We start from the raw sequence: 17,667 nt of genomic DNA on the forward strand, positions 1-17,667 counted from the left end.
GTGGGCCCTGCTTGTGCGCGCAGGCTGCCGGTCCGGGCAAGACTTGCACTTCCTCAGTCTGCCCTTTCTCACGCTGCAGGCTCTTCATTTCCAGCCGAGGGAAAGGAATCTGGGCTGCGGCCGTTTGTCCTGCCTCAGCTTCCTAAGGTGCCCAGAGCTGCTTAGAGCACCAGGAAATGCGGCCTGAGCACGGAGAGCATCAGTGGGGGCATTTCCCAAAGCGCTAAATAGGAAAGGTCCTGAAAACCTAGGCCTTCCCACCACAGGTCACCGTCCCCTGGCTCCGTGCTGTCGGGAGTGTTATCTGCAGGGGCAGCAGGCCAGGGGGGCTGAGCCGCCTCCCCGCCGCGCTGAGCAGGCCGTGCTCAGCTGTACACACTGACCGTGCTCTGGCTTGTCCTGCAGCTCAGGTAGTCCAAGACATTATAACTCTGTGCCTGGGTCGTGGGGGGGTCTTGAGACAAGGCAGGTTGGGGGATGCGGTTATGAGGGATACCGCTCCGGCTTCCACCCCTTCCTGGAAGCAGTCCCCCTTGCTCCTGAGAGGAGCTGATCTCCGTACAGGGGACTCCCAGCCTCCCTACGCTCCTAAGCCTCCTGTTTGATGGGAACTTGCCATGTTACTCAAAGGTGATTCCCTGAGGTAGCTTTCTGCAGCTCCTCTGTCCCTGTACAGAATGCCTCTGACGTGGAAGGAAAAGCGGTTACCTTGGCTAGGGACTAAAAACCCTGAAACAGCTTCTTCCTTCCCCAGATGGGACATTGTCCATGCTGGATTAGGGCAGTGCATCAGCTCCCGGTGCCGCCCAGCGCTCGCGTCGCCTCTTCTAGAACCGTCATCACAGGCCCCGCTTGACCTCACACTGGACGAACGTCCACGGCACCGACCTCGGCCCCGGCAGGAGCTCGGCCCAGGCCCCGAAAGCGGCACGATCCCGGCCAGCCGGCCGGGGCGGAGGAGATCCGCAGATGTGCTGGATCTCTTCGCTGTCGTGGCTCTGTAAGTCCCGCTGTGTCCAGAGGACCCGACCCATGGTGGCCGGTTCCTCGGGCGATGCCGAAAGCGGGGTGCTGCAGGGAGCCCCGCAGGCAGCACGGCTCTGACGGCAGCGGGGGATCGGGCAGCTCGCCTCGCCCCCTCCCCTTTGCTCGGCGGCGGGTGCCCCAAAACTCCCCACAACTCGCTCAGTTTCTGCTTGGAAGCACTTTATTACTCTTTCTCTTGCACGGGCCCTACCGTACCCATCTGACCCAGGACAGTCCCTCTGACACGCTCCACTCTTCACGTGGACTGTCCGTGCTTTCGGGCCCCGTCCCTCGAGCTGGGCCTGCTGCGGCACTGGGCCGTGTACGTGCAGACGCCCCGAGAGGAGCCGGCGCGGCGGGGAGCACCTCTGCCCGGGGCCCCGCGGGTGGAAGGGCCGCCCGGGCGCACGGCTCCTGCCCTGCCAGCCCGTCTGCAGCGGTCCGGGGGCTCGTGGGCGCGGTGCCTGCCTGGGGGAGGCATCCCCACCGCTCACTCGTATTTGCAGAAGTTCTTCAGCAGCGGGGGCAGGTCCAGGCCGTCGATGGCCAGGCGATGGACGACGTGCTTCTGGATGACCAGCCGGCAGAGGGTCTGCAAGGAGGGAACTGAAAGAGAACACAAAGAGGAAGCTGAACTTGCTGTCTGAGTCACCAGCGAGGCCGGGGGCAGAGAATGGTGCAAAGCAGAAACATCCCCGGGCCCGAGGCTCCTCGGAGGCACCTTGTTTTCGGGCAGTGGTGGGTGAGTTTCCTCTGAGGAAGGAGCAGGAATGACTCCTCCTCCCCTGCTCTCCCAGCTGGCTGTGCTGGAGGGCTCTCCTGGCATGCCAGGGCTCTCCAGCCAGGTTGGAAGCTTGAGTGCTGAACAGGGAAACTCTTCCCTTTGCTCGGAGGAAGGTTGGGAGAAGAGTTAGGCACCTAAATCGTGCATTATTGTGGCTGGTTTGCATTCATCTCTCCAGGCTGTCAAGTCCATCCCCTAGAGCCTCACATTCCCACACTGTTCTCCCTGCCAGACTTCATTTTCCTTTCATGCCCTGCTCCCTTGGGTGTCCTCCCACCAGCGAATATGCCAAACCGCGTGCTAGACTTCAGCAGACTGGGGCTGCGTTGCCTGCAGAGACAACTCACATGATGCTTCTAAGATAACTATCTTTTGTTGTTGTGTTCACTGGAGAGTTTGGTCCCTGTGGCCAGACTAGCTGCAAACTCTGCCCCCGTTTCCTCCCGTGATGCAAGCGCTCCTGTCAGATTCCTCTTTCATGAGATCTTTGTGGCTCTCAGCAGCTAACAGATGTGGAGACGCTGTGGCTAGCTGCTTTCTCAGATTTTAAACGAGAGCTGACTCACGGCCTGCGGGTCTTGGTTCATCCACTGCCACACAAGAGCCAAACAGGACGAGCGTGTCCTGGAGCGTCCTGCTAGGCCGGAGAGGAGCTGCATGGGGATCTGCCCATTTCATTGCGATGGGGCTGAGAAGCTTTCGGAGCTGCTGGGGCCTCCCGGGAGCTCGGCCAGCAGCAGCCCGGAGCAGCGCTCGGCTGAGCGCACACGCGCGCCCGGCAGAGCCGTCTCCCGACCTTGGGACTGTTTCCAGATAGCCGCAGTGGTTATCTTCACGCTGGAGGCTGCGCGTGCCCCGGGCGCTCGGGGAGAGGGGACGGATGCTCTTTGCCTCGCAGCTTTCTGCCTCTCCCCCGAGGCTCCCTTGCGGGGTATCACATGTCGCTGGCAGCTCAGCTGCTTCCCTTTCCTTATCGCTCTGCTAGCCGGCTCCTGGCCAATGAAAGAACTGCACTAAAACTGATTTTTAAAGATTAAGGAAGTGTTGCAGAAAGAGGAACTACTGAAGTCTTTGTCCAGGGAAGGAAGCCAGATTGTCCCTCTCGCAGCAGTGTCTGCACCAGCCGAGGACCTTGCAGCGCCCGCCCCGGCCTGCCGCTGCCCCCGGACGTCGGGGCCCTCGGAGGGGCGAGCAGCGCTGGATGCAGACCTTCCCCGGAAAGGTACGTCCCACCCGGAGCAGCCGTGGGAGCCTGCCGCTCCCTGTCGTCCCTCAGCGAGCTGTTGAGGTCGGGGCCCTCGGAGGCGGTTCGAGAGCTTCCCAGCGGCACGCTCCCAAGTCAGCCGTCCTCAACCGCGTTCCCAGGGCAGAACAGCCCGCACAGCTGGGCACATTCAGCCTCGCTGCCTGGATTGTCACAGGACAAAACAGCTGGGGGGGAGAATCCCAGATTTCAGCCTTGGGGTAGAAACAACTGAACTTTAAACCGGTGAAAGAGCTGGTGGCTCTTCCTGTGTCGAGAGGTCAGTGCTCTTTGCCCATGTTTTATTTAGCTCTTTGTGGCCTTGCACCTATGATGCAGATAGCCATTGCGTACAATAGCCATTGCGTACAATAGCCATTGCGTACAATAGCCCTTAACTCTCTGGCTCATGTAAAACCAAGGCAGCATATTAGTGCGAGTTTGTGGTCCCAGCCGCTGTTGTCCAGGCACTTGCTCTCCTGGTTCCTGTCTCATTTAATACTTAGCATCTGATGGTTTCTCCAGTGCGGTGCTAATTAGCACCTATTAGCCTGACTCCTCGCAAGAGCCAGTGACCACGACCGGGTGGCGCTGGCTGGTCCCGTGCCCACCCTGCCCGGGGACAGCTTCGCTGGGTGCCCCAGGAATGCCCTGCGCCGGGATGTTGCCCGCCGTCGCGCGGAGCCGGCCCGGCACCCAGGGCACCCAGGGCCGGGGCGCGGGAGGGGGCGGCGGGGGCAGCGCAGGTTGGGTGCAGGGGCGCGAGCCGCGGGCGGAGGGGCAGGGTGGCGGGGAGGCGGCGTGCCCGGGTGCCGCGTCAGGCTGCGACAGGATGTTTTGGTGCTAAGGCAGGATGACGCCTGGCTCCGAGCTGCCTCGTGCCAGCGCTGCGCAGGGGCGAGGCTGGGGCACGTGCGGTGTTTGCCAGGCCCCGAGAACCGGTTCCCTGGGCCTCTGGGGAGCGGCTGGCTTGGAGCTCCGGTTAGGAGCTTCTGTCCGCCTTGGCATGAGCAAAACCCTGCTGGGACACAGCTTCACGGGGACGATCCTGCGGACCCCGGCCTGCAGCAGCCCCGGCAGCCCAGAGTGTTGCTTCTAACTGCAGCTCTCGCAACGGGGAGTCCGAGCTGGGCTCTGCCGTGACACCAGTGCCGCGACGCGTCCGCGAGCACCTGCGTGCGCTGGGTGCTGGAGCCGGCTTCGGCGTCTGCAGCCCCGCACGCAGCCTGGCCGGGGCTTTTGGGAGACCCACGAGTGCCGGCCCGGGGGTCACCTGCGCCCTGCCGGCACCAGCAGCGCTCTGCCCTCCCTCTGCCCCGCCGCCGGCGTGCTCTGACGGCCGGCGAGCACGGGGTTAACCTCCCCGGGGGGGCCCCCCCCCCCCCCCCGCCGGCAGCCCCTGCGGGGGCTCCTGGGGAGGAGCGGGTACCTACAGCCGTAGTCCACCTGGATGACGCGGACGCTCTTGGTGGAAGCAAAGACGTCGACCACGGCGTAGAGCGGGCGGGCGGCGGGCAGGCCCCGGGCGCTCGGCCCCATGTCCTCGCCGTTGATGACGATGTGCATGTCGGCGGTGCCGTCGGGCCGCGGGGCGTAGAGCACGCCGATCCTGCTGCGCCGGGCGGTCGGGGGCAGCACGTTGGTCCTGTAGAGGTCGTCGAGGAGGCGGCTGTAGCGGCCGGGCCGGCTGCGTCCCACCAGCTTGTCGCGGGGGATGCGCGCCCGCTCGATGAGCAGGTAGGGCTCCGAGAGGAAGCCCTGCGCGCGGGCCGGCGCCCCGTCCGGGGCCACGCGGTTGTGGTTCCTCGTGATGGCGAACACCCAGGTGTCGCCCAGGTTGACCAGGTCCGGGAGCGAATATTCGGGCACCACCTCCAGGCTCTGGGGGTCGTGGGCCGTCAGCCCCACGCGCAGGTGCCCGCACCAGCCCCGCTCCTTCTCCTCGATCTCCACCAGGAAGATCTGCCCCGGCCCCAGGGGCTCCCGGCTGAAGCACAGCCCGTTGGCGAAGCTCTCCACCCGCGTGGCCTGGGTGCGCGAGGGGTCCATGCGGACGTTGGCGCCGTGGACGTGGTGGAAGCGCGTGTCGGAGCGGCGCCGCGCAGCCATCTCCGGCACGGCTATTTTTAAACGCGAGTCCGGCCCCGGGCAGCAGCTGGGGGAGGCGGTGACGGGGCCCTCCAAACAGGAGCAGCCGGCCGGGGTGGCTCGGAGGGGTCCTAGTGCCGCCGGGACGCGGGAGGGGTGGGAAGGGGCGGCGGTGCCAGCTGGCGTGGGGCGCCCCGTGTCCGGTGGGGCCCCGCGTGGCCCAGCTCTGCCCCCCGGCCCGGCCTCTCCCGGCCCACGGCACTCGCTGGCGCGGGGGGCCGGGACCCGGGGCCCGCATGGACGGGGCCGAGGGCCTGCTGCTGCCGGAGCGAGCGTGGCTGGGGCCGACCTCCGCCTGCCCCGGGACGGGACGCGGCCCCTGGCTCCCGCGCGCCTCCCGTGCCAGCGCCCCGCCGGCCAGGGCTGATGCCGTCCCGAGGGCCTGTCCCCGGGGGTCCCCGCAGGCAGGGCCGGGCACACCGGCCACCGCAGGGGCCACCGCCAGGGCCCGGCACGTGTGCGTGCTTCCCCGCGGGGACCGTGTGTGCTGCCGGGGCTGGGCCGGGCCCGCTGTGCAGTGCACGGTGCCAGTGCCGGGGCTGTGCCGGACCCGGTGTGCGGTGCCCGGTGCCCGGTGCCGGTCCCGAGGCTGTGCTAGTCCCGGTTTGCAGTGCCCGGTGCCGGGGCTGTCCCGGGCCTGGTTTGCAGTGCCCGGTGCCGGTGTGATGCCGGACCCGGTGCGCGGTGCCCGGTGCCGGTGTGATGCCGGACCCGGTGTGCGGTGCCCGGTGCCGAGGCGGTGCGCGGTGCCCGGTGCCGGTCCCGGGGCGGTGCCCGGGGTCGCGCCCACGTGCGCGCGCGGCGGGGATGGGCGTGGGAACCCGCGCGCGCCTGCCCGGGGCGCTGATTGGCTGCCGTGAGGAAGCCCCGCCCCGGCCACGTGACCGCTCGGAGGTCATATGGGCGCGAGTCACGTGCAGCTGCTGAGAGCCGCCACCTGCGGGAGCCGGACCGGCACCGGGACCGGACCGGGGTCAGCGGGGGGGGGGACCGGGACCACCACTACCCCCGGGGTCGTGGTCAGGGTCAGCGGAGGGCTGAGGTCAGCCGGGACCGGGCCAGAACCGGGGTCAGCGAGGGATGCTGGGGCCGGGGCCGGGGCCAGGGCCGGGGGGGGCCCTGGGCTGGGACCGGGACCGGGGGCAGCCGGGGGTGGAGGGACGAGCCAGGCCTGGGGGCAGCCGCGGGGCGTCAGGGGTTTCGGAGCAGGCCGGGCCGCGGCCACCTCGGATCGACACAGCGTCCCCGAGCTCTCGCCGTCTGTCCGTCCCTCTGCAGATGGGGCCGGTGCTGCTGTGCGCGCTGCTGCTGGGGCTGAGCCGGGCCGCCCCGTCCGGCGACGAGGTCGCCTACCTGCCGGGGCTCCCCAAGCAGCCCTCCTTCCGCCACTTCTCCGGCTACCTCTGCGTCGGGCCGGCCAAGCGCCTGCACTACTGGTACGTGGGGCTGCGCTGGGACCGGTGCCGTGCTGGGACCCGGGCGCCGCGCTGGAGCGTGGGGCTGTGCCCTGGGCGCTGCCCCGACCCGGGCCGGTGCCCGGCTGGGCGCTCATGGCCCTGCTCCCCTGCAGGTTTGTAGAAGCCCAGAACAACCCGCAGAGCAGCCCTCTGGTGCTGTGGCTGAACGGGGGCCCTGGCTGCAGCTCCATGGAGGGTTTCCTGAAGGAGCACGGCCCCTTCCTGGTAAGCGATCGTGGCTGTCCCTGCCCTGCGGTGCAGGGCACAGGGCTGCCGAGGGCTGGCGGGCTCCGCGGTGCAGGCTGTCCTGCTGGGGCCCGCCTGGCTTGTGCCTGTTGCCTGTCGGTCACTGTCTTCTCCCTCCCCAGATCCAGCCAGACGGGGTCACTCTGAAGTACAACGACTACGCCTGGAACAAGGTAGGGGCAAGACTTCTGGCCAGGAGCAGCTCTTCCTGCCCAGCCTGCGTGAGCAGGTAATGGGTCCCTCCACAAGCTTTTGGGGGAGAAGGTGGCCCTGGGCCAGATCCTCCTGCCCTTTCAGGGGAGCGGAGCCTCCCTCGGGCTTGTCTGCCCGACCGGCCATCCTCCTGAGTCTTGCTGGCGCCTGGGGTGGGAGCACGGCAGGGCCAGGCTCCTGCTGGTGCTGCCATAGGCAACGGTCAGCAGCTCTGTGCCCCGATGGCTCTTGTGACAAGCCTGGAAGCAGGGTCTTCCCTTGTCCTCCAGCTCTTCCACTCTCCCGACAGATCGCCAACTTGCTCTACCTGGAGTCCCCCGCCGGAGTTGGCTTCTCCTACTCTGATGACAAGAAGTATGCCACGAATGACACTGAGGTGAGGGACCAGGCTGCTGAGTGACCTGTCCCTTGCCTCCCCCGCTCCTGTGCCGTGCTGTCTGACCCCCATCTCCTTTTGCCTGCAGGTTGCTCACAACAACTACCTGGCACTGAAGGAGTTTCTCCGTCTCTTCCCCGAGTACTCCAAGAATGAACTCTTCCTCACGGGAGAGAGCTACGGGGGAATCTACATCCCCACGCTGGCGGAGTGGGTGATGCAAGACCCCAGCCTCAACCTGAAGGTGAGCAGCTCGGCTCTGCTGCCCGCCTGGCCTGGGCTGGGGGCGGAGGGCTCGGCACCGCCTCGCGCACCGGCGCTCTGCGGGCTGCACCGGGGCCAGTGCCTGTACCGGCAGGAGCCCAGCTGCGCTGGCAGCCGGCGGGCAGGGCCGTCTCCTGGGCACGGGGCAGCTCTGGCCCTTGGCCTTTCATCTTCGCCTGCTGCGTTGGCAGCGGCTGCTGGTGGATGTGTCCCTGCTGCGTGGGACCAGCGGGAGAGTTCACAGGCATCCATGTCCTTTCCTGTTCCCTCCCATGGAGTAAATAGTGTCACACCTGCTTCCTGCCCGGAGCTGTTGCCTCTGTGGCTGCCCTGCGGGGAGCGGGGAACACAACAGAGTTGTTTTCTCGTTGCCATGCAGGGAATCGCCGTGGGAAATGGCCTCTCCTCCTACGAGATTAACGACAACTCCCTGGTTTACTTCGCCTATTACCATGGCCTGCTGGGAACCCAGTAAGAGCTGTGTGAGCCTGGCTTGGGGGGGGCACACTGCTGCTCGATGGTGCTGTCCCTGCGTGAGCAGGTTGGGGGGCACGGTGTGGAATGGGGGCACGGCCCCAGGGCAGGGCAGGACAGACCAGCCGTTCGGGGAACCTCCTGGCCCGACTTGGGCCAACCCCCAGGCTGTGGGGATGGGATGGCCCCTGTCCCAGGCAATTCCGATGGGTGCGTTTATCCTTGGTTCTTTGCCAGTGCCCAGGGCGCCTGGCTGAGCTGCGTGCGGTACAGCTGTTGGGCAGGAAGCCTGCGTTGTGGCTGAGCCGCGGCTGCTGACTTTGTGTTGATGTTACCGTCTGGGCTCCGCACTTGAAGTCCTGCTGCTCTCTGTCCACAGGCTGTGGAAGGACCTGCAGGCCTTTTGCTGCTCCCAAGGGAAGTGCAACTTTCATGACAGCTCCAACCTGAACTGTACGCTCAAGGTGAGGAGAGCAGGGATTTCCCAGCTCACACCCAGCTCAGATGTCCGTGAGCAGCACCCACCTTGCCTGGCTCCAGATGGATGACACAGTTCCTCAGGCATCCCGCTGAGTCCCAAACCCTTCTTGCGGCTTGTTGCAGATGGGGGAAATGATTCAGATTGTGGAGGAGTCTGGCCTGAACATCTACAACCTCTACGCCCCATGCGCTGGTGGTGCCCCTGGAAACCTAAGGTGAGAGCAGCTCCAAGATGGTCAGGTCTCTGTGCACTGGCTTGCTATGGCTTGCAGCCTGTGGGGTCCCAGCTGGCAGAGGGACCTGGTGACTAGGCAGGAGGTCCCTCTGGGCAAGGCAGACCATGTGCAGCTCTGTCGGGACACTCCCTTCCCAAGTGAGGGCCCTGGGCTCTTTCCGTGAGCCCTCATCCCATCAGAGCTTTCAGCCTGTCTCATGTGCTTGTTCTGGCTGCAGGTTTGAGGGTGACTATCTCATCACTCACGACCTTGGCAACTCCTTCATCCGGATGCCGTTGAGGTTCTCCTGGCGGCAGGTGAGCCTGGACTCCCGCATCTCCTGGCTACGAGTGTCCTGCTCTACCTGGCCTGTGGGGCCATCCGTGGGCAGGAGTGGGGCAGAGAGTAGCTGCCGCAGTGGGGCAGGACGGAAGTGCTGGCTGCTGCAGGGACTCTCCCGACTCTCTCCCAGAACCTGTTCCGGATGCCAGTTGTCCGGAAGAAGGTCCGCATGGACCCACCCTGCACCAACTCCACAGACCTCAGTACGTATCTGAATTCCCCGGAGGTGAGGAAGGCTCTTCACATCTCTCCCGATGCTCCGGAGTGGCAGGTGTGCAGGTGAGCAGGCGCTGGGCTGGGCTGGACTAGCTGGGAACATGATCAGCTTGTGTGATGTGGCCTCTTCCTCCACAGCTTTGATGTGAACCATAACTACAAGCGCCTGTACACGCAGATGAACGACCAGTACCTGAAGCTGCTTGGAGCCATGGTGCGTGGGGGAGGAGTGGGCTCGGCCCTGGGCTGCACTGGAGAACCAGCGCTCCCAAACGTGCCTCCTGCCTGGCCTGCTGCCCTGCTCTGTGTGACAGTCTCTGTGCTCTGCAGAAATACCGGATCCTGGTGTACAACGGGGACGTTGACATGGCCTGCAACTTCCTTGGGGATGAGTGGTTTGTGGATTCCCTGTGCCAGAAGGTAGATGGTGGAACAGGATCTGGGCCTGGTCACCGGCCTAGAGGGAGCTCCAGGCTGTCCAGGCCAGCTGAGCACCAGGACAGGCGCTGAGGAGAGCCCTGGGCTGGGGCTGGCTGCAGGGCGCTGGCTGCCTCCCCGGGGTGGCCGGGGCCTGGCAGTGAGAGGGCTGCCTCTGGTTCCAGGTGCAGGTGGCTCGTCGGCCCTGGCTCTACACTGAAGGAGGTGAGAACCAGATTGGTGGCTTTGTGAAGGAATTCACCAACATCGCCTTCCTCACCATCAAGGTAGGGCTGAGGGGAGTTCTGGGGGGCCAGGGCTTGCTGGTCACCGTTGCTGAGCTGGATCGAGCCCCTGAGGCTGCCCTGAGCCAAGAGCAGGCCAGGAACGCAGAGGGTCACAGTGGGAGCAGTGCTCGCTGTGCTGTGGGGCAGCACAAGGTTGGCGGCATATGCAAGGCAGCTGCAGCCCCACGGCTGGCACTGACCTGCCTCCGCCTGTTTCCTGCAGGGAGCCGGCCACATGGTGCCCATGGACCAGCCGCTCGCTGCCTTCACCATGTTCAGCCGCTTCATTAAGAACGAGCCTTTCTAGGAGCGGGCAAGGCGGAGCTTGGCGACTGGCTGTCCCTCACGGACCTGGGCCGCCGCCTGCACAGCCAGTCCTCTCGCTGCTGTCCAGCTGCACCAGGACTCCCCTGTGCCGTGAAATAAATCACTCCCTCCTGCAGCTGGTGGGGAACAACTCCTCCAGCTCCTGGGGGCTCCGCTCAGCCTTGTAGGGCAGCATCTGTGTGCCCAGGGCTCCTGGGGTGAACACACCGGAGGACTGGGCTTTCTGGGGTGGGGGGCGTGCAGGCTGTGGGGGAGGAGTCCCGAGGAGTCTGTCCTTGCCCTGTGAGAAATCATGCCCCTGCTGCACTCTCCTCCTCGCTGTGGTTTCCTGTCTCACCTCTTCCCTGTCGCTGGAGGCAATTACTTCCCCCTGCGATGGGAACAGTACCCACCGCTTCCCCCCTGCACAGCGGCCCCTGCACGCACATAGCACAGGGCAGGCTGCGAAGCAACTGCTCTCGGTTGAGCAAGCGCTGTTCACCTCATGGCTGCGGGCAGCTAGGCCCTGCTCCAGCAGGGGCTTTCTGCTCCCCCCAGAACTGTTCCCATACCCGATCTTGATGAAGGAGGTTTAGAATGAGGACAACACCTCTCTGCCCCACTCGGTGCCTGGAGCACGTAGCGCTCTTGGGAACTTGCAATAAACTCTCTGAACAACATGGTTCTGCTCCTCATTAACCAGCTCTTTGCACCTGTCTGCTACCCCTGCTTTGCTTTCTGGTCCCGGCATCAGAAAGGTGCCCTCTGAGGAGCAGCCACTACACCCTGAGAAGCCAGCAGAGGTGAGTGCTGATGTGCTGTGCCGGGTGCTGGGGAGCCAGGGTCCATGATCTGTGTGCCCCCCATTTCTGCAGGGGGGCACTGAGGCTTTCTGGCAACAAGCCACTTCCAAGTGCAGGGCAAAGCGCAGCTGCTCTGAGCCCCTCCGCTGGTGGTCTTGGCTGTGTCTAGCTCCTGGGTACTTACAGGCAGGGAAGGCAGTGCTTCTGCCTTGTTCCCCATCTCTCCTCGAGGGCTGGCAGTCGGCAGTCTGGCTTGCGCACACCCTCCAAGCAACAAGGCGGTATGGATTGGAGGCGACTGGTTTATTAGTGTAATGACATGGGGTGCAGCAGGGGTTCCCAGAGCAGCTGTCTCCACCTTGCCGCTACCTGCCAGGGCACAGACACCCTGCAAGACGTGCTAGCGATACTGGGGAAGCTGTTTCCTACCTACAGTCAGTGGGTCCAGCCCAGGTTCTGCCCTCTGTCCAGGGTGGAAGAACAAGGAGAGAGAAGAGCTAGAGCTGGTGAGGGTCCACACTGGGCTCTTCAGGTGGTGGAGTGGGATGGGCTGGGGCTGTAGGGGCTGGGCGGTACTTCTCAATCACTTCCCGCAGTCCCTTCGAGAAGTGGAGATCAGCTCCCACTGTGAGGAATCCCTGCAAAGAGAAAAGTGTTAGTGCAGGGCTGGATGTGGTCCCTGTGCTTGATGGAGGGCTGTGGGCTGTCGCAATCCTGCTCACATACCGCATGGTTTGTAACCACCTCCTTGGTGAAATCCATGCCTTCCGGCAGCGGGATCTGGACCCCCTTCTTTGTCCTCTCTGCAGGGAGGGAGAGATGCAGTGAAGCCAGGTCCCACTGCCTTCCTGCCCAAGCCCAGCTGTGGGCAGGCAGCACCCCCACCTACCATTAATGATGGGCATGATTGTGAGCTGCAGCAGGGTTTTCAGTGGGGCCTGCAGTGAGAACAGCTGTGGAGAGAGGAGCAAGGGTGAGCGCGTGGGCAGGGGCAGCAGAGCTGCCTGCCAGGGCCAGGCTGGGTAGGCCTGCGTTTAGCACTGGGACGGCTAGAAAGGTGTCTTGGGTGCAGCCCCTCCCCAGGCCTGCCCTGTGCTAGGGACAGGGTGGCTACAAAGAGATGTCGGAGCCCCTCTGGGCCGGCGCAGGGTTCGCTCACCGCTAGCGACTCCAGCGCAGACTGCTTGGAGTAGATGCGGAACCTGCAGGGGAGAGAGCAGCCCGTGAGCAGGAGGGGACTCTCCCTGCAGGCCCCGGCTGGGCCCTTCCCCTGCGGCCTCCGCCAGACCCCAGCAAGGGTGTTACCGTCTCAGGTCCAGCAGCACGCGCAGAGCCTTCCCTTGCAGAAACACCTTGGCGCTCAGCTTTGTTTCCTGGGGAGAGAGAAGGCCTTGTTGCACCCTGCCACCTGCAAGCAGGCAGCCACTGGGTCAGGCTGGCCGCTCTCCCTGCTTCACAGGCCAAGCTGCCCCTCTGCTTTGAGACACCAGCACCATCCCCACAGTGGGGTGGGAAATGCTCCGTGCCAGGATGCTGTGCCAGGGCTGCAGCACAGGGGACCCCAGGGCACGCACATCCTTCCCCCACCAGCTTGGGCCTGGGCCCCCAGCAGCGCTTACCATGGCCATGCTGGAGAGCTGGACGACAGGCTGGCCCAGGGGCACCAGTGAGATGTTGAGGAAGGCCGAGACGGAGACAGAGGTGCCGGAGGGTTTGATCACACAGCGGGGGGGAGCTGACACCTGAAGCACCAGTCGCAGGGGAGCATCCACCACAGCAGGGCTCTGCTGAGAGAGCAGGTGAGTGCGTGGACACGGAGCAGGTTAGGCAGGGCCGTGTTCCAACCCCAGGGGCACTGAGCCGAGTCCCTGTGACAGCTCCCGCCCCAGCAGGATGCTTCTCTCACCAGCATGAAGATGGTCCCAAAGAATGTGGCTCTCAGCAAAACCTCCAGGTCTTTGGGCACCTGCAGGGAGGATGCACTGTCTGTGGTGGTCTAGCAGCGGCTGCTGCTCCTAGACAGCACCTCTCTGCTCTGCAGGCAGAGCCCAGCCTCCCCGCTCCGGCCTGGCAGCATCCTCCCCTTCCCCACCACCCCACAGGGCCCCTGCCTGTGCCAGCCAAGGTGGCCTGGTACCGCTTACCTTCTCCCCCTCGAGCTCTATGGCCAGCACCCCCGCCTGGAAGTACGAGTGCATGGCCGAGTCGAAGAAGTACTCGGAGAAGGCAACGTAGACCATGCGTTCTGTCTCCTTGATCACCGGCTCCACCGCGTGGTTCTCCAGCTCCTGGCTCTCTTTCCCGCGGTAAAAGAACATGCCCTGGGCCGAGAGCACACGGAGACATTTTGGCAGCAGCAGCACAATTCACCATGCCCACACTGGTGCCCAGCGTGTAGGGCTAGTACGGAGCTGCTCCCACGGGGACTGTGGGAGACAAGGCAGAGCGGGACAGGATCCCCAGAGCTCACCTTGAAGTCTAGGTCAAGGGTGTCTGTGGAGACCACAGGATCCCGCAGGAGGGAGTAGTCAATCCCAATGTGCTCATCCACGTAGTTCCTTACTGCCAAAGATGATGTGCTGTCATGGCAAAGGCTGTAGGACCTCCTGTGGACCCATGCTCTACTCTGCCCTGCCCCAGGCGAGCTGGATCTGCTCCCTCTCCCTGAGGCACCACTCACCTGGCACTGTGTCCAGCACAGAGTTCAGCAGCACCAGGCTGGCGTGGTTCAGGGCTGGGCAGATCTGAAAGGGAATGGGCTGGGCTAGGAGCAGGGGTCACTCACCAGTGAGGTCCTGATGAGGACCTGATCCCTCCTCCATCATCCTGGGGATCAGGGAGATGCCCCTTCTGCTGCTAGGGAGGGTAGGGAGAGGTTTCCCAGCTGCTGTGTGGCATACGCTCTTCGTTCACAGCTATACCTGCTGGCTGAGGAGGTAGCGCATCCCTGTGATGATGAAAGTGCTCAGGAACTCATAAACCTTCCTGCAGGGACAGAACAAAAACTCTACAGCAGCCTTCCTTGCCCCTGCAGCTCCAGCCCTGTCCCTCTACCCCAGCCCATTCCTTGCAGGGAAACAGCGCGGACTGGGCCAGGAAGTCCCACGGGCAGCCGAGGGTGGGGCGGGGGAGCCGGGCATGGGCAGAGCTGGCCCAGGAGGAGGGATGCAGCTGCCAAGGTGGGGCAGGCGTACCTGAGTGTGCCTGAGAAGCCGGCGTGCATTCTGGCGATGGAGGCATTGCAGGTCATGTTAGAGATCTTGAGGCGCCCAGCCTCATCCTTGGACAGCTGCAGCATCGTGTAGATGTGAACACCATCGGCAGAGGCGTTGATGGAACCAATATCATAGCTGGAAGCAAGGGGAGCAGGTTAGAGGAGCGCACACTTCCCACCCACTCCCAGGGAGGACAGCAAGGCGCTCAAGACAAGCAGGGGCCAGGGCCCAGCCACTGGCGGTAAGGCTGATGCCCTGCAGAGCAGGAGGTGGTAACTCACAAGAACCAGTAGAGCAGCTGTCGCCGGAAGCGCAGACTGATGGAGGCATTGTTGATGTTGAAGACAAGGTGTTGCTGAGGCTGGAAGTGCAGGTCGGAAAACGGCAGCTGCAGGTCCAACACCTTGACCCTGCAGGGGACGGGCACAGAGACGGTCAGTCCTGAGCAGGGGAGCAGCTGTGCCCAGGGAGGGGACACCACTCACTGGCTGATGTTGTAGTGGAACTGCCCCTCCTTCCCATGGAGGTCCGTCACAGTGATGTTCTCCAGCTCCTGCTCCACAAAGCGCAGTCCCTCCTGCTTTACTGCAAAGCAAAGTAAGTCTGGGCTGACCGCAGCCATGCCGTGCCCTGCTCCCGACAGCATCGCCCAGCCAGTACCCTGGCTCCTGTACCGCAGCCCACGTGTGGGCAGTGCGAGCTGGGGTCCCAGACGCAGACCCCAGGATTAGTGTCCCAGCCTGCCTCTCACCCAGGCCCCAGAAGCAGGATCCTGGCCAGCCCCTTACCCAAGTCCAAGCCCTTGGAGGTGATCCGGATCTTGCAGCCGGGAGGGCTGTGCAAGGCTGTGACCAGCCAGGGCAGGAGGAGCAGGAGGAGGCTGCTGGCGGCCATCTCATACCTAGCGGTAGAGAGCAGGGTCAGCACAGGCTGGCCCATGGAGGACACCCGGCCACCTGGGAAGGGATGTAGCTCCTGGCCCAACGGGCTCCCAGCACCGTGGCAGCCTAAGCAGGGGAGGGCCCCGAGAAACACCCCCCGCCCCCGTGGCCCCGCTGCACCCCAAACCCCTGCGTTTGGGCAGGTTGGTATTTTCCCCAAACCCCACCATGCTGCCCAGGTCCATGTCACCCAAACCCCCGTGCACCAGCAGCCCACAAGTGGCATCCCGCCCTCCCCCCCACGCAGAGTGCTCCCCCAGCACGGACCCTATTGACCCCGTGTCACATCCCCCTGGGAACACGCACGCTGATCGGCTGTCGCGGGCACCAGCAGCCTCCCACCCTGCCCTGAACGCACCCTGTCCCCAAAGCTACCCAGCTAGGAAGGAGCCCAGCATGCACAGATGGGAGACCTCTCCTGTGGGGCAGCCCCACAGCCATTCGGGGCAGCTCCAGACTGCCCCCCCCATGGAGATGTGCTGCCTGCCAAATGGCCCCACAGAGCTTGCTGAATCTGCCGGTTGCTGGGCTGAGACAGGAACTGGAGCCTCCCTGTCCAGCACAAACAGGCTGAGCTACCCACAGGACTGCAGGGACCGTCCTGGGCTCCCCCCTCCAGCGTTTTTCCCCAGTTCCCTGCAAGGGAGACGCCAACCCCCCCTGCCCCAGCAGGGTCCAGTGGTGCCCTCATTCCCCGAGGGCTGTGCCTGGGCTGGGGAGGGGGGGGGAGAGCTCGCCTACACAATGCCGGTTCAGTTTAGCTACTTACAGCGTGCTGTCCTTGGCTTTCCTGGTGGAGGGAAGCTGAATCACGTGAAGGGAGGGAGGGAAGGAGAACACCAGTAGCTCCAGGAGTTTCTCTTGAGCTGGCTGAGGTTCCCCTGCCTTTATATATCCCACCAGCTGCCACTCCTTGTGAGCCCACAGCTGGGAGGAGACACAGTGGGACGGGGAGGATGCAGGTCTCAGGCACGCTAGGCCCTGCAGCGCTGACCCCCCCGGCTGTCTGCCAGCGCAGGCACAAAGACAGCGGGTTGTAGACACCCAGTCTCGGGGCTGAGCGCACAACCTTCCTCTCCCACCCACCAACACAACGGCCCAGCGTAAGTGTGCAACAGACTGAGTGCTGTACAGGCAGGCACACCATGCCCCTCTGCGTCCCGAGACACCCGGACAGCCCCTGCATGGGGAAAGCCAAGCAAACGGGGCCTGAGGGATTCAGCGTTTTGGGGCATCATGCCTCCTGCGCTCTGCGTAACGAGGAGGCCAGTGCTGGTGCCAAGCTCCCCGAGCTGCGCTCTGCCAGCTTCAGGCCTGCTGGCAGCAGGATGCTTTCGGGCTAGACCAGAACACAGGTCCCTTAACCTTGGGCTGGGGTGCTGACAGAGGTTGTTTTGTGCCCATTTTTGATAAAAGCCCCAGTTGGAGAAGCTGTCCGAGATTGCCAGTTGCTGGGAGTTGCTCTGGCACCGGCTGCCCAGGCTCTTGGCACAAATCCGGCAGCTTAGCGTCTCCTGGGGTCTCTGGGACTCGCCTCTCTGCCCAGACTTGCCTCAGCTTGCGCCAGGCAGCTTTGACATGTGCCGAGGCTCTCAGCATCGCAAGGAGCAGCTGCTACAGTGACCCTGGTGATGCCCACTCTCCCATTCTGCTCCTGCCCCAGCAAGCAGCAGTCACTAAGGGGAAGGGACACCCTCACTCTGGGAAAGCTCCTTGCACTGGGGCTTCCTTCAAAGGAAGGAAGGTCCTTCCTTCAGGAGGGCTTTGCCTGACAGAGCTGCACAGATGCAGCAGCATCGCTTGTCCCGGGAGAGGGTGAAGTTCTGTCCCCACCAGCCCCTTTTGCTGCTTGAGCCTGCTTGCTCCATACAATAAGGCTTTATGCTTTCCATCTGTGAAGCCCTGGACAAACCTGTGTGTGATCCCTCTGTTCCCCCGAAGCCTGTGCGAAAAGGAGTTAATCTGAGGCAGTGCTTTGTGCTCTGGGTGATTATCTGTGCTCTAAGGCGGTACAGAGCCAGGCTGTGTGGGGCTTGTGCTCTGAAAGCAGGGAGACTTAGGAGACTTAGTGCTTACACAGCACTTATCCCTCCCAAACTGCTTTGCCAGCATTAACTAATTAAACTGACCCCAGTGCTCTCAGAGCAGAGGGCAGGACTTCTGCGGAGACTGAGCAAATTGGGTCACTGCCTAGGAAGAAGGAAAGCCCCTCGA

At 64.0% G+C, this 17,667-nt stretch overlaps 3 protein-coding genes across 6 annotated transcripts; 1 reads left to right on the plus strand and 2 right to left on the minus strand.

The window, feature by feature from the left end:
* Positions 1-1,420: 1,420 nt before the first annotated feature.
* On the minus strand, positions 1,421-5,795 carry NEURL2 (neuralized E3 ubiquitin protein ligase 2). The gene is made up of 2 exons (XM_026118991.2): positions 4,487-5,795; positions 1,421-1,632 (listed from the first exon to the last, which is right to left on the minus strand). The coding sequence occupies exons 1-2, from the start codon at positions 5,160-5,162 to the stop codon at positions 1,517-1,519; spliced, it is 792 nt and encodes a 263-aa protein (XP_025974776.2). The 5' UTR covers positions 5,163-5,795; the 3' UTR covers positions 1,421-1,516.
* Positions 2,805-11,174, plus strand: CTSA (cathepsin A). Of its 3 annotated transcripts, none has more exons than XM_026118989.2 (15): positions 2,805-3,032; positions 6,480-6,637; positions 6,772-6,883; positions 7,027-7,077; positions 7,407-7,493; positions 7,582-7,737; positions 8,137-8,228; positions 8,611-8,695; positions 8,835-8,926; positions 9,165-9,243; positions 9,399-9,547; positions 9,623-9,698; positions 9,815-9,904; positions 10,087-10,188; positions 10,412-11,174. In XM_026118989.2, the coding sequence occupies exons 1-15, from the start codon at positions 3,012-3,014 to the stop codon at positions 10,493-10,495; spliced, it is 1,434 nt and encodes a 477-aa protein (XP_025974774.1). In that variant the 5' UTR covers positions 2,805-3,011; the 3' UTR covers positions 10,496-11,174. The 3 variants fall into 3 exon arrangements, with proteins under 3 accessions (XP_025974774.1, XP_025974775.1, XP_064377821.1); XM_026118990.2 differs by lacking the exon at positions 2,805-3,032 and adding an exon at positions 6,052-6,174; XM_064521751.1 differs by lacking the exon at positions 2,805-3,032 and adding an exon at positions 6,222-6,243.
* A 407-nt stretch (positions 11,175-11,581) lies between these two features.
* On the minus strand, positions 11,582-16,428 carry PLTP (phospholipid transfer protein). Of its 2 annotated transcripts, none has more exons than XM_026118992.2 (16): positions 16,223-16,428; positions 15,301-15,413; positions 14,998-15,097; positions 14,794-14,922; positions 14,492-14,647; positions 14,219-14,282; positions 13,978-14,041; positions 13,768-13,859; positions 13,442-13,618; positions 13,204-13,263; positions 12,917-13,084; positions 12,603-12,670; positions 12,457-12,499; positions 12,187-12,250; positions 12,024-12,100; positions 11,582-11,935 (listed from the first exon to the last, which is right to left on the minus strand). In XM_026118992.2, the coding sequence occupies exons 2-16, from the start codon at positions 15,404-15,406 to the stop codon at positions 11,795-11,797; spliced, it is 1,509 nt and encodes a 502-aa protein (XP_025974777.2). In that variant the 5' UTR covers positions 15,407-15,413; positions 16,223-16,428; the 3' UTR covers positions 11,582-11,794. The 2 variants fall into 2 exon arrangements, with proteins under 2 accessions (XP_025974777.2, XP_025974778.2); XM_026118993.2 differs by having other exon boundaries at positions 12,917-13,081; positions 16,223-16,426.
* Positions 16,429-17,667: the final 1,239 nt, after the last annotated feature.

Source organism: Dromaius novaehollandiae, chromosome 16 (assembly GCF_036370855.1).
Source record: "Dromaius novaehollandiae isolate bDroNov1 chromosome 16, bDroNov1.hap1, whole genome shotgun sequence".
Taxonomy (NCBI): domain Eukaryota; kingdom Metazoa; phylum Chordata; class Aves; order Casuariiformes; family Dromaiidae; genus Dromaius; species Dromaius novaehollandiae.